This window comes from Anticarsia gemmatalis, chromosome 17 (genome assembly GCF_050436995.1).
Source record: "Anticarsia gemmatalis isolate Benzon Research Colony breed Stoneville strain chromosome 17, ilAntGemm2 primary, whole genome shotgun sequence".
Taxonomy (NCBI): Eukaryota; Metazoa; Arthropoda; class Insecta; order Lepidoptera; family Erebidae; genus Anticarsia; species Anticarsia gemmatalis.
In genome coordinates, this window is record NC_134761.1 from 6,646,053 (window position 1) to 6,661,418 (window position 15,366).

Consider the following 15,366-nt stretch of genomic DNA (forward strand, 5'->3'; position numbering starts at 1 on the left):
TTTTCATTCGACATGCTTTAACTTTAGCTACATACCAACGCAAAAACTTACGAGGGCAGCTTAATTCTTCCCCCTCTCCTGAAACAAAATTGAATCATCGAAAAGCAAAATATGAATCCTTTTAACTTAAACTTTTCCCGTTATATTAATATTTATGGTGTACTTACCTTTATTTTGCATTTTGTTAGGCTTAAAATTTCACTCATATTAATGTTGGTATTGTTAAAAGCAACGAGGTCAGAAACCATTTAACCTGACTAAAGAAGTAATGGCTTTATATTGACTTAAGCTATACCAAAAAGTAGCAATAAATATAACGAGAAAGGAGAGACATTAAGGAGTGTCTCTAGTTGTATTTAATTATGCGAATGCAATAGAGAAATGAAGACACATTTTAGAAATTTACATTTATTTGTAAAATTGCTGTCACAAATTCTTTGACGTTTATTCATAGACAATTGTATTTAAAAACAGAAAGAGTATGATGAATTAATAACACTGGCCTATAGGAATGTTCGGGACATTTTTTTAGGGTTGGTTCACTTCTGTCGAAAGAGGCGTCGAGCGTAGATTATTAAGTATAGTTTGCATCGACGCACGCATAAATATTTAAGGTTGAAATGTATTTCTCTGTTCGCTTGACTGAGCGTGACTCATTTTCCGTCAGATATGAACCGACCCTTACACAAATACATAACGATTATTTTTTTCGTATCATCTAGTTATCAGCATGACGCAACAGCTACATACTTAAATCAGTTCATAAATTTAAAAAAAACAATTCAAAGGGACCACAACTATGTATGTTGCAAACCGTACTTTGTATTTGATATAAAATATTAGCAAGGTGAAGTCAAGTGAAACATATCCAATCAGTAAAGCTTATGAATGTACAATGTCAATGTTATTGGTAAAGTACTGTTTAAGATTTTTATAGTCCTGTTTTTCATTTATTTGTAGGCAATAGTGCAAAGCCGTCGGATATTGTTAATCATATTACTTTTACTCAAAGAAAACCCTTATGTTTAAATACGTAAGCTTCCTTTTTGGTGTATTTTCAAGTTTCATATTTTAAAATCGATCGGGATAAAAGCAAGTGGAGGTTTTCATAGATCCTCTCCGTTTTTTGTGATTATATGAGCATTCTTTAACTAATATTGAGTCTACCCCCAAACTGGAACTGAGCTGTAGGGATTGCAAAAATACCAAAATCAATTATTATTCTGTCGTCACAGGATCGTGAAATCAACAATAAAACCATAATTACATATTAACTTACTTATCAGCATTACAATTTGATTATATAACTTTTTATTTACTTTCAGGTTTGTTGCATATTTATTAGAACTGTGGTAATTGTCGATTCGGCGCCAAAGTTGGTTCATATTTATTATGATCCTTTAGGATCAAATTACCATCCGGTGAAGCCAGCTGTAGAGCGCGAAGACTCATCAGACAGCTATTTATCAGATGACCGAGTTGTGTCCGTTGACCAAGCTGTGCCCGTTGACCGAGTTGCATTCGTTGAACGAGCTGTGCCCGTAAAGAAAGTTACGCCCGTTGAACGAATTGCGTCCGATGAACGAGCTGTACCCATTGAACAAGTTGCGCCCGTCGAACGAGTTACGTTCGTTGAACAAGTTACGCCCGTTGAACGAATAGAGCCCGTTGTGCGAAGAAACGGAGACTTGCCAGGTGAAAAACATAAAGAAGGATACATATTTGATGAAAATGTATGCAAATACGTTAATGGTAGATTACTGTGTGGCTATGACAGAAATAAAGGTAAAATTGAAGAAAACAAAGTTATTGAACTAGAAAATGACTGTCGTATCCGCAATGAAAGAATTGAATGCGGATATCGCGTCAAGAAAGAAAAAGAAAAAAAGACTAAGAAATTGAGGAGGAAACGTAAATTAAGGAGGAGGCCTACTAGGACGTCTACTTCTGAAACAAGTACTACTCAAGAACCTCCATCAAACTACTCGACGACAGTTAACGAAACCATTACCCAAGCAACTACGACAACTCCATTAGTCAATGTAACTGCGCTACCGAACAATTCATCAAAACCAGGCACATCCAAAACAACGAAAATAAAAAGTGTTACAAGAAACTCTTTCAAATCTTCATTAACTTCAACTAAGATTACTACTAATGACGTCACAACAAATACCACGAAGCCCCCAAAAACATCGTCAACAAACTTTCTACAGGAAAAACTAATCAATGAGATAATGACCCAAAACGAAATATTAGATTCTGTTTCCGTTGATGCAACGGAAGCTGCTAGAAATATTATTACTGTAAGACCAAAAAGAATGGTTACTGACAAAAGAAAGAACCGTAAGAAACTGAATCGGGAGACACCAAAATCTGAAGATCCTATCACAACTACGGAAATAATATCAACCACGAGAAAGACAACTACAGAATTGTCACCAAGCACAGTTTTGACGTCGACTACGGAATCGACTTCAGTCACAGAATTGACATCAAACACGGAAGAGACATCCACTACAGAAGTCTCTGCGTCCATAGAATTGTCGGCAGAGAACACCACAAAACAAACATTAAAAGGAACTATGAATAAAGATAATTCAAAAGCCAAAACTATGTGTGTCGAGAAAGACGATCGTATAGTGTGTTATGATTTTAGGACGAATTAGCATAATATTAACCTGTTCATGTATTAATAAATATTATAGACGTAAATACCAATGCTTGTTTATTTTGACGTTCGTAGTTAAAACTATTGATTTCCGAATAACAGCAGTTATTTCTGTAAACGGAAGAGGTAGATAGTCCTATTAAAGAAGTGTATTTCCTTCTCCTTACCGCATGAGACCAACCCTGCAAAAAATTTGCTCTGACAAAAGCATTACTAATCATAATTCATATAGTTTCCTTATATTACGCAATACTATGAAACATTAGAAAATTGATGTAGAAAATTCCCTAATTTGCGTTCGTACTGAATTGTTGGGTCAACAAACTTAAATATCATCTTTTCAAGTAATATTCAGCAAAAAGCATGCCAAGTGTGAGTTGGATTCGCATCAGTCAGTTCTGTGAGCGAATCGATATGATTCTGCTGACATCATTATATTTTATGCAGTGTACTTACTTGATGCTAAAATAAGTAGAAACTATGTTTAATCAAAAGCAGAAAAGAAAAGAATTGTAATTTCAAAGCTCAGCTTTAAATTTACAATTAAAAGCTCGGGCCCTCTTAGGACCAGATTACTTGGTATTCCTAAAATATTTTCTATTGTACCGTTGATGTACCCTAAAAGCCACTTAAAAAACATGACGTGAACAGTGATAATCGATTTTATCGACAAAAACACTAACAAAAAATGGTCTGATCTTCACGAACAAATTAAATAAACGGAATAGTAACATGACATGGGGAGATAAACTTGCAAATTTGAGGAGGACATTCGATTACTTTTGTAGTGACAATACAATACGATCATTATAATTATCTGTCAATTACAAGTGTCAAAATCATCACGATGTTTTATTGAGGCACCGGGCCGGATCATCGCGGGCGCAGTACATGTCATGACCTCACACCATCTAATCGACATCTTTTATGACCGTCCTTCTCAAAGTCATGGCGAACTCTCTGTCAAGAAACCTATGCAATGTATTCCTATTGCAATTTAACAGTATTTATCTACTTGTATTACAAAACTAGATTGCCCGAATTCCGGATACTGCCATTGAACAAAATTACATTTCAATAGACTAATTTCACAATGACAAAAAAAGTATAGTTTAAATAGATTTTTCTCTGAAATTATTTGTCTTTAAACAAATAGTTCCGTTATATCTACATTGTTTTAACTGAATCACTAAAAACCAAAATTCCTACAAACCGGTCGTAGTTTTCGTCAAAGAAACTATCACAAAGTTTAAATCTTTCGTGTTTATTACTACAAAAAGTTGAACTCAAGCCCAAGGGGTCAACACGTCCGGTTTTCGAGTAACCGGACCTACATTTAAACCATATGATAATGTTTAAAACGTGATCTGTGATGTTAAGAAAAGCTTCTCATCGGGGATTCACATAGAATGACTTTATAAAATTGATAACTTTTAAATAAACAACAATCTACTTCCGTGATTCTGACCGCAAAGTTTGTACCATCAAAAGGAGATCAAATAAAGTATTAAGAAGTTGTGTAGAAATTCTTCAATTTTAGGAGAAAAATTACAGTCAGTTTCCTGCGATTTGTGTGTAAAAATATAGACTTAGAAATGTTGCACAAATTGCGACCAAAACATACCTAACAGCCACAGGATTGCATTTTGAAATACAAATGTCTAAAACAATAGTGTTTACTTTTTTGTTTCAGCCCTTCGTGTTACCAGTCAGCAAAAACAGGCGGTAATAAAAAAAGTTTTTTCAAATCCTTTACTTAAAGACGAGTACTGGATAGCCTTTATAAATAAGAAGAGGACAAAAGGAGCCGGCTCTAAGTAAGGTATAAGATGTACTAAGTCATTATAATAGACAGGTCACTCATAAGATGAACAATTAACGATGACAAGCAATTACATCGTACTCGCTTCAAATAATTAATAATCATTATTGTACTGAGAACAGCAGATTAAAAATAACATTTACAAGTACTTAGCGTCTGCATTACAAGGTGATGAGTCAAATAGGACATAACAACAAAAACCTAGCAAACACACGTTATCTAATAAATAGATGAATTAAACCTATATACATGAAGTAATTAAGTTTTTCTGTGAGAACGGTCTGAATAAATTTTAATGGCAATGGACTCACCCCAAACTCTCGATTCGATTCGCAAGAACTCGTATATTGCATAATTATGTAATATTAATTAATAGATTTTTTGACTATAAAGGTTATATGTTTTTTTTTTCATTAAAAACTGCTGGCCATTTTCACCAAAATAATTAAATTACGCCATTAAAGTTTTATTCTTCTTGATTTTTTTTTCTTTTGCAGTATGTGTATAGTGCAGCCAGGATTAAGTTAAGTACATTAATCTCAAAAAGTATTTATATCCAAGGTTACGTTTTCAAAAATCCAAAAATCACCTTGAAGCGTTTCGATGAAACGTGATATTATGTGTATCAAGGTTAAACTATGCCCTTATTTTATAATTAAATATCCTTTATAACTGGCCTCTGTAACTGATATCATTGTGACGAGAAAAAAACACCAAATCAACCAGCATTACTTGATTTGACTTGGATGCTCGTGTGCATCACAATAGAGAAATGTAGGCTTAGAAGATAGTAACAGACGGTTAAAAAAGCTCATGCTACCAAACAAAAATGCACGTCGACCAATCGAATTTTTTTGCTCATAAGTATTATATTATTGTTGGCATAAATAATTACCAAACTACGCGCGCTTAAATGACCAATTACACGCTTGATGAATTATGATATCGAGTTTTTTACTCACATTTTAATAAAAGACATATATTACTTCGCAATGATTGTGCCTTTGTTAATTAATTGCCCAAAAAGTACAAATCTTGACATCAATAATCCTTGACGGATAAAGCACTAATATTACTCAATCCATTAATTAAGGTGCTAAGGATAACATCCAACCTTTAAATGTAATAAAAGGAGCCTAATTTTCGCTACTTTATCAATATTAAAACCAATAACGCATTTCTAATGTTATCTATACTAATATTATAAAGCTGAAGAGTTTGTTTGATTGTTTGTTTGTTTGAACGCGCTAATCTCAGGAACTACTGGTCCGATTTAAAAAAATCTTTCAGTGTTAGATAGCCCATATATCGAGGAATTCTATAAATTATAATTCATCACGCTAAGACCAATAGGAGCAGAGTACCAGTAAATAATGTTACAAATACGGGGGAAATTATGACCCATAGCGAAGTTGCGCGGGTCAGCTTGTCTGACATATAAAATTCTCGCGTCACAGTTTTCGTCACGAGCATATTGAGTAGGATTGAGAATCGGTCAACATCTATTTTTCATGCCCCTAAGTGACACTTTTTTATGGCAAAACAACGTTTGCCGGGTCAGCTAGTCTAAATATGAATATGAAATACTACTATATTTGTTGTTGTTACCTGGAATAAGATAAAATTTTAAATAATATCATATTTCCGTGTGGCTTATGACGCTGGAAATCAAACACAATGGTCATTAAAAATGATTATGGGACAATTTTCCCATCGTCAATCAACTAACTTTATTTGGAGAATATTACTTTTGACAGCTTGTCTATACGTCTATGAAAAAAACGTCGAACACATTCCACAAATAAATAAAGCTTTTCAACAATTGGAAAATCTGCTCGGAGATTGTTTTTGGGGTGATTTGTCATGCAACTTTATGTATAATTGAGACCTACTGCTATTTTTTAGCTACGCCTTGTGATAGGCTTTATCGCAATCAACCGTTTTGTAGTAAAACAGGATCTTCTCTACACAGTACTACTACTATAGGAAAGAATGTTAATTAGAAATTCTTAAGTTTAGTTGCATGCGCATGCGCAAGAGTGTTTTTTACTTCTAAGATGCAAAGTAGGAATGTTACTATTTTTTTGAGTTAGCTTTAACTAGGGAAAATCACAAACACATATAGTACCTTAAACCACTGATTCAGCAATTAGATACGGAGAATTAAACGTAATCATAACCACGATGACACTATAGATCCGGAGATCATTTGTCATATGCACACACGTGTCGCAAACGCAATAAGTGTTCATATTTTGTCCTTACCTGCTTAGGTCAAGGGCAAGCTCATGATTGACGGTTCCTTTAGGCCTACACTCTTATTTAAACCACTATGACTAGGCAAAAACATACCTGTGCGTCAATAGTCCGTACATCCTGCAATAGAAAAGTAATTTGCTCCGGTTCGGTAACATACGTTTTGTATTAAGTAATGCTCACATTCAACTAATGACCACTGGTATCGATTGATATGCTCCTCAAAAAAAGTGATGCCGTCTATTCAAACTTTCAATTCTTTTTGAATTAGTTTATTTATTAGACGGTCGGAGTAGCGGTTATTTACCTGCGCTTAGTCAGAGGAGCGCTCGCCTCAACCGTGTATAAATAGGTCTCCACTACGACCAACCACCAACATTACTTCACAGAGTACGCAACAATGAGGACTGTGAGTAACTACCATATTTATTCCTTTCAAATTCCCATTGAATTTTGTAAACACACCATTATTTATTTGTTTTTAACATACAGGAAATTATGTTTATGGTTAATAATAATCACACATCAAATCAAGGATTTATTAAGTACAAATCATATGTGTTATTACATAGTTACGTCTGAGACATAATAAATTTACCATTTATTTACGCAGTTGCTATGTGCTGGTCTGCTGGTGTGCGCCTGCACGGCGTACGCGATGGCGCTCCCGGTGGAAGCTGTAGCTGTCAGCGAAGCGGAAGCTGAATCAAGCGCTGATGAAACACTAGTTCCTGCCGAACATCACTACAAGCGGTGGAAGTACGGTCGCAGGGGATACGGAGGTGGTTACGGCGGCGGCTACGGCGGCGGCTACGGTGGCGGCCACGGAGGCGGCTACGGTGGTGGTCACGGGGGTGGCTACGGCGGAGGTCACGGAGGTGGCTTCGGCGGAGGTCACGGAGGTGGCTTCGGAGGCGGAGGAGGCTTCGGATTCGGCGCCGGGTTCGGATATGGCGGTGGCTACGGAGGTGGCGGCGGCGGCGGCGGTGGCGGCGGTGGATACGGCTACGGACGTTAAAACAGTCCAGTGATGATGAATGTATTCACACCTCACTGAATACCGGTATTGATATCTGTGATCAAAATGTTTTTTAAATTTTACGAAGAAAATATAGTAAGTGATTGCAAACATTGTCTTTTTGCTGTTTTATTTCGACTTGGGCACACAATACACATTAATCGTATTAACTCTTGACAATAGAATAACTTAATCCTTTATTACAACATGTTACATCACTCATACGTAATTACTACCGCACCACCAAAATGATTATTTAAATGCGAGCTTATTGATTATACCTACTTACTAAGTATACTTGTCCGTCAACACAAACAACATAATACTTATAAGTTATAGGCGAATAAGGCTCTATCTCCATGGATGAGCGTATAGTAGCGATATCGTCGTCACAATGACACCGCGTATTTGTGGGGCTACTACTACAGTAAGGGAACCTGTTGTACCTAGGCCGGTTTTTTAGAAATATATTTTTTATTGTGATTTGACGTGCAGCACACAAATCATATTTGCATAGTTTGAAATGTCAATTATTTGGGTACTCACCAAAAAAATATCAGAAATGTATATTTAATATTTACATAATATTTTTAAATTTAAAAAAAATGGGAAATGTGGCCAAGGTACAACATACCCTATGTACCTAGGCCAGTAGTACGTTGTACCTAGGCCACATTGAAATTTGGGGGTAATTTAAGCAAATTATCAAGTTTTGTTAACTAAAATCATTTTATTTGATTTATTACAGTACACAGTATTATTACAGTATACAGTATTTAACAAAACATTTAAAAAATTCTCAAATGATCAAAATTTAAAAATGATAAAAATTAAAATAATATTCATAGCTTTTTTTATGCTTTTCAAACAAAATATTTAAACAAAAACAACTAACTTTGGCCACCGTTTCGTTACATCACATCGCTGCGCCTGCCAAACTCCATATGTGTATTTTGATGTTAAAAATAATTAATATTGTGTCCCAAATAAAAAAAAAAGATTTCCAAAATCTCACAAAAGACACATGTGGAACTTGGCAGGCGCAGCGACGATATCACATAATATAGTATAACAAATCAATATACCTATATAGCATAGCAAAGGAAAACAAAATATTGAAACAACTAGCCGACCCGCGCAACTTCCCTTGCGTCACATAAGAAAGAATGGGTCATAATTTTCCCAGTTTTAATAACATTTTTTACTGGTACTCTGCTCCTATTGGTCATAGCGTGATGATATATAGCCTATAGCCTTCCTCGATAAATGGACTATCTAAAACTGAAAAAATTTTTCAAATCGGACCAGTAGTTCCTGAGATTAGCGCGTTCAAACAAACAAACAAACTCTTCAGCTTTATAATATTAGTATAGATTTATTGGTACTCTGCTCCCTTTGGTCGTAGCGTGATGATATATAGCTTATAGCCTTCCTCGATAAATGGACTATCTAACACTGAAAGAATTTTTCAAATCGATCCAGTGGTTCCTGAGATTAGCGCGTTCAAACAAACAAACAAACAAACTCTTCAGCTTTATAATATTAGTATAGATTAGTATAGATTATCTTTACCTATATATAAATTATTATTTCTCTCTTCAATTTTAATCAGTCATTTGGACTTGCTATTATAAAAACACTATCAATAATGTAGATATATTATTCAGCCTTAAGCATTTAGTAGAAATCCCAGTACTTCTGTATCTCTGGAACATAATAAATTTCTCTGTTCTTGTTAACTTTTTGCGGGGTTTTAATCTCCTCTTTTTCAGGCCATTTCCAGTTTTTAAGTGATTTTTGCATCGATTTCTGAAATAATAAAGATATTTAATTAGGAATATTATTACGTAAATGTGAAATAATTTAATAAAACATTCTCCTGGCTAAAGTATAACACCCAGGTTGTACCTTGGCCAGTGGCCAAGGTACAACTGATCGACAGTGACCGAGGTACAACACTACTCCAACTTCACTAAAACGGTGATTTTATATAGTTTAGAATTTAAGTATCTCGTAAGTTTTTTATTGTGTTGAGACTTGTAAAATCAAAGAACCGATAGCATATAACAGTTAAGTGACTATTAGAAAACTTTTAAAACTATTAGACTTCAAAATATATTAGAAATACTTACTTTTTCACACAAAAAAGTTTCAGCGTCGATAACACCAAACACCGGCTTAATGGCGGTATGCGACTAACTGCACATTGAATAGTCTGTAGTGACGTATAGAATACCGTAAACAGTAGAATTTAGTATCGCGCGAATATTTGAAAACGAGCCCAGTGGCCTAGGTACACATAATGCCAAGGTACAACAGGTTCCCCTACCTACCTACATACGTACTTAATTAGCAGCCCAAACGGGTGAACTAAAGCGAAACATTCGTGAATACTACTGCATAGTTTAGGTATAAGTGATGATGATATCATTGTTCACGATTACTGGTCTTTATGTTTTGTCTTTATTGGATAAAAGTCCTGACATTTGATTCAGGAAAGGGCTTTCGATTTACTATAACTTGTTATATACATTTTAGCATCTACTTAGGGTAATATTAATTTTCGGATAACGGATAACGGATACGTCAGTAGCGTTCACCTGAGATTAGAGCTAGATAATTGAAAGTCGAAGATTGATTTATAATTTGATATACACATTATGCAAAATGCATGCACACAGTTACGTTTCAAACATTAAATATTTTTGCATGAATACAAAGAGATTTGGGGACTGCCCCTACATGTTCTCAAAATTGCTGCGCTTCGGTAAACACAGTTCGCAATAAAATCATTAAGATGAGAGAACTACTTGTACAATTAAAAATACTTGTACCTTTTGCAGAATAATGAGATTTACAATAGAGTTGCAAGCTTCAAAGCGCATTCAAAATAATCCATTATTTATTATAAACTCATATAGTACTATATCAAAGCAAAAGCTCTACTTCCATCTATTCAATCTAATGCCGTGATCAATCTCTGAAATTGACATTCTTGTTCTTGTTTTTAATTTTTTGTATCCAATTGAAAATATCAAGTGTGATTATAAGACGCTTTGACGAATTAAAATGACGGACTATATTTCTTTGAATTCTCTAATATGATATATATTATGTTAACTCCCACTATCTATATAATATGATAACTCCCACGCAAGACCACAGCTTCTTACCGTAAGCTCTATGAAAAGCTCGCATAGGATTAACTCTTGGGTACAGACAAACTTATTACCAGAGGAAATCCCCGACCTGAGGTTAATAGTCTTGCTGATGACTCTAATGATTCTATCTGTTTTTTGTATTTTATTATGTAGTAAATACGATTATTATGCCACATAGGTCACCAGCCAAAAGATCTATCGCAATTATTACGAATCATTATGTAACTCAATTAAAAAATATAATAAAATACGGAACATGATCAGAGCAAGTTTGACTCGGCTTTTCTTGGGTTTTTTCCTAATAAAATGTTAAGTGGTATGAAAACATCCTTCTTTAAGTAAATGGAAATAACCTCAAATTATAAAACAAACAACGTTTGCTCTTAACAAATATGCATAACGCAAAAAATCAAAGCTTTACGCTACTTACAAGTAATGAAAGCTAATATTAGTCCACTTTTGAACACAATTTCCTCTCAGTTCGTGATGAGTCAAGTTTAGCACAAGTCAAGAATTGGGTTTATGGACCCTTTAGTCTAAGGTCTTTCGAACTAATTCAGACTTACAATAAACTGAACAATGCAACTGAATGTGTTTTAATGATGCGTTATAGAATGGGTACTCCTAATACACACTCGTGAATTTTATTCCTTTTGACGGTCAAATTGTCTTGAATAACATGGGCATAGTTCTGTTTTCGCTAGCGCTGATAGAGTCATACAAAATGCGCATTGTTTTCAAGGAAGTCGATCAAACGACCTTATCAAAAAACATCAAACAATTTGCAATAACGGGGCGTAGTTATTATAAATGGCGGGTTTTTTACGTAATTTGTGTAAAACAGACAAATACCAGTTTAACAACGACACAATCTCGGCGAGCCGGTTGTGAAATATCTTCACTAGTAATGTGTTTTATGACTAAGATCAAGTTCAAGTCTGTTAAGTAAACTTGTATTAAAATGAATACGTCATTGATGGAAGGTGCGGCAGCATATGGTGAAATAAGAAAATACCTTAAATATGTAGAAATTTTACGAAATTCTACATTGACTAAATGCCTTTTTTTTATTATAAAATAAAGCCTATATTCTCTTTCCCCTATTGATAAAATAAAATATAATCGGTGGAGTAAAACTTATAGCCATTACAACTTGCGTATTTTAGAGTTGCCATTTCGATGTTAACCGCTGTCACAGTCTTACGATACGGTGAATACTAACGTCTACGAGTATATTCGTTATTTCAAATCCGGGTACATTTAATTTCAATAAATTATTAAAGTGTTTTCTAATGACGACATCTAACTTCATACTGTAATAGGTAAAACAAAGGTATTTGAGTTACAATAGATCATACACATACATTCAAGTTTCAATAGATCATAATTTAATTAACTTTACGAGACATACATACCTTTGTTGAAATATTTATTATTATTATAATAAATGTATTTTAATTCTTACTGTGCTTGCTTTGATCTGTCATAGCACCGAGTATTCCTTTCATACTCTCACTATACGTTTTGTTTTTTTGTGATTAGTTCTTTTACTATTAGAGAACGGCAGTCTTTACGCAAAGTTAACTTTTAATAAGCTTAGCATGTGTGTATAGAGTAATTCGTCGTCAGCTCTACACAAGAACTAATAAATAATTAAAATATTCTTTACATCTCCCTTCATTGAAACGAACCTGAATTATACCTGAATATGAAGCATGTGGATTTAAAGTTGTACACTAATAAACTTGTTCCGATCCCTACACAACTTTTCTTTATTGGTATCGCAAAATTAAAATTAAGTGCCTCGTTTACCTCGCTTACGAGTCTATGTTTATTTAAATTTAACATAGTACAAATATTTTGCGCAGCATTGTACTGCCAGAATATATTTTCGACCCGGTAGCTTCTCACACGATCGATTAGTAAAATCCACCTCATCGTAAATTAATTAGCTATTGAAAGGTGCGATAGTTCTGAATACTTATTGTCAAACTGATGTAGATTCAGTTATCATATGAACGTTGACTATCATTGCCAACAGTCGACTTAAATTCATAAGACAGATAATTAAGTTTGATTTTGTGGGCACAAGAAATGTCCATATCCTTGTATTGCAATGATGAGGGCGAACATTATTGGCCAGTATATCTTTATATACAATATAATTCTTCTGTATGTGTGTATGGCACTAAACTTCTCTTAAACGACTGGACCGATTTTAATGAAATGTTTTGTGTGTGTTCAAGGGGATCTGAGAATGGTTTAGATTCACAAAAAAAAAAAATATATAAAGTATAAAATTCTCGCGTGACAGTTTTCGTTGCCATACTCCTCCGAAACGGTTTGACCGATTCTCATGAAATTTTGTGAGCATATTGAGTAGGTCTGAGAATCGGCCAACATCTATTTTTCATATCCCTAAGTGACAATATATTTTTTTAAATTTACATGCCAAAACAACGTTTGCCGGGTCAGCTAGTTCTATATAATTATATATGGTTATAGAATTATTATATCCAGAATCCACTTTTATGGCACATTATATTTTTTGCTCTGTCTCATTATCTGATCTTACCTTTTAAAGAATTTGAATCCAGCTACGTAATACAAGTCCCGTATAATTTAACTTCTACGTATACAATATAAAGGGGCGTGTCAGACGTGTCGGTCAATTGGCATTTTATAACAATAACACATCTACCCAAACCAGTTTATAAAACCAGTCTTGAATAATAACATTTATGATATTTGATTGTTTACATTCATAGTCAAATTCATTAACAAAATAGAATTATCAATTCAGTTACAATAACAATAACATAAGTAGCATTATTTCCTACTCTCTGTAAAATAGATTAAGATACAATTCGACTTTGTAATGACAGATTTAAACTTAAAATTAAGTTCCTTCAAAATATACTCGTCTTTCACACAATATTTTTTAAAAATAATGAAAGCCGTCTTCTGATAAAGGTTTATTTTTAAGTTAAGGACATAATATATCAAATAACAACAAATCAAAAGTAAACATTAACTAAGAATTTAAGACTATTCCGGCAGAAGAACATGCTTATTCCTTAATGTAATACGTATCAGGAACAAATGCAATCTTTAATTTGCAATCAACATATCTGATTCCTTGATTTTGGAAGGTTGCACCGACTATGGTCATGTAACTGACAAAAAACTCAAATTTTATCTTTGTCTGCTTTTATATCTTAATTTTCGCAAATTTTCAACCACAGAATGAATTACAAACGATAAATTAAAGTTTGAAGGCCATATGTGTACATAAATATATGAATCCTCCGAAAATTATTCGTATCAAAAGGATGCCTACAAACTACCGGTTCACACCTTTCAAACGAGTTCCGTCTAATTTTATAATTTACGTGTTTAATTTGAAACAATTAGCAAAAAAATGGCGAATTTAAGAATATTACAGCGGTTTTATTACCACCGGTTGATGTTGTTTTTTCATAGCCTTAGATGTTGATTATAATGTAAATGAATTTGTATCGTTTCTGACATCGCCAAATTAACATAATCAGTTAATCACTTTATAGAATGACATAAGTGCTAATAAATTAATCTTTTTAACACAAATTAAATGTGCTGTGATAATTACTAGGTATAAGAAATTCAATCGTATTAGAAACCGTGTATAAAATCATATTGCTTAGTCTAGATATTTTAATAATTGTTTCACGGCTACGATTTGTACTGGGTTTATCCAAAACTTATTACAAATTATATTATTGACCATAAAATAGAAAAATATTAATATCGTTGCTGCTCTATTCATACGAAAACTGATGCGTTGCCGAAGCTCTGCAATGTTTTGTCATGATGACAGCTATAGACTGTCATCATTAAGGGATGGATTTAATTAAAGATTTAATATATGGAATAATTTTATTTGCTTATGTTAATTTCTTAAATAAAAAGGATTTCACATTAAGCATCCTTATATACTTATTGTTTAGATTTTATCAGAACCGCTTTTAATTACTACTCAAGTCAGTATCAGTCAAGTCGGTTGCTATCACTCAAATAAAATGTTTTTTAGTACGCATAAAGTAAGACCGATGCACTTTAAACTTCATTTTACATGAGTAGATGAACCCATATTTACCAATTATTTTTCACTGAAACCAATCTAGTATATTTCCAATTAGCGTCGGCAACTCTATGTTATAAGAGACTTTGCCTCAGTGTTCGTTAAGGCACTATGTATATTTTCTTCTATTTAAAACTTGTTTGTTCTCACATAACCATTCGATGCCTTATGACCTACTCAAAATATCAGTATGAAATATAAAATGGAAGTTTATTTATTTTATAAGGTATGCATGAAAGTTTAGTTCTGTGAAGAAATCTCACAAAATTTATATTATCTAAGAAAAACTAAGCACTATTATTCTGAGAGAGTTAATTT

At 33.6% G+C, this 15,366-nt stretch overlaps 2 protein-coding genes across 3 annotated transcripts; both read left to right on the forward strand.

Moving 5' to 3' along the window:
* Nucleotides 1-782: 782 nt before the first annotated feature.
* On the forward strand, nt 783-2,715 carry LOC142979912 (uncharacterized). Of its 2 annotated transcripts, none has more exons than XM_076125140.1 (2): nt 783-910; nt 1,326-2,715. In XM_076125140.1, the coding sequence occupies exons 1-2, from the start codon at nt 896-898 to the stop codon at nt 2,667-2,669; spliced, it is 1,359 nt and encodes a 452-aa protein (XP_075981255.1). In that variant the 5' UTR covers nt 783-895; the 3' UTR covers nt 2,670-2,715. The 2 variants fall into 2 exon arrangements, with proteins under 2 accessions (XP_075981255.1, XP_075981256.1); XM_076125141.1 differs by having other exon boundaries at nt 897-1,033.
* A 4,322-nt stretch (nt 2,716-7,037) lies between these two features.
* Nucleotides 7,038-7,885, forward strand: LOC142979793 (uncharacterized). Its single transcript, XM_076124970.1, has 2 exons — nt 7,038-7,158; nt 7,363-7,885. Exons 1-2 carry the CDS (start codon nt 7,150-7,152, stop codon nt 7,765-7,767), a joined length of 414 nt encoding a protein of 137 aa, XP_075981085.1. The 5' UTR covers nt 7,038-7,149; the 3' UTR covers nt 7,768-7,885.
* Nucleotides 7,886-15,366: the final 7,481 nt, after the last annotated feature.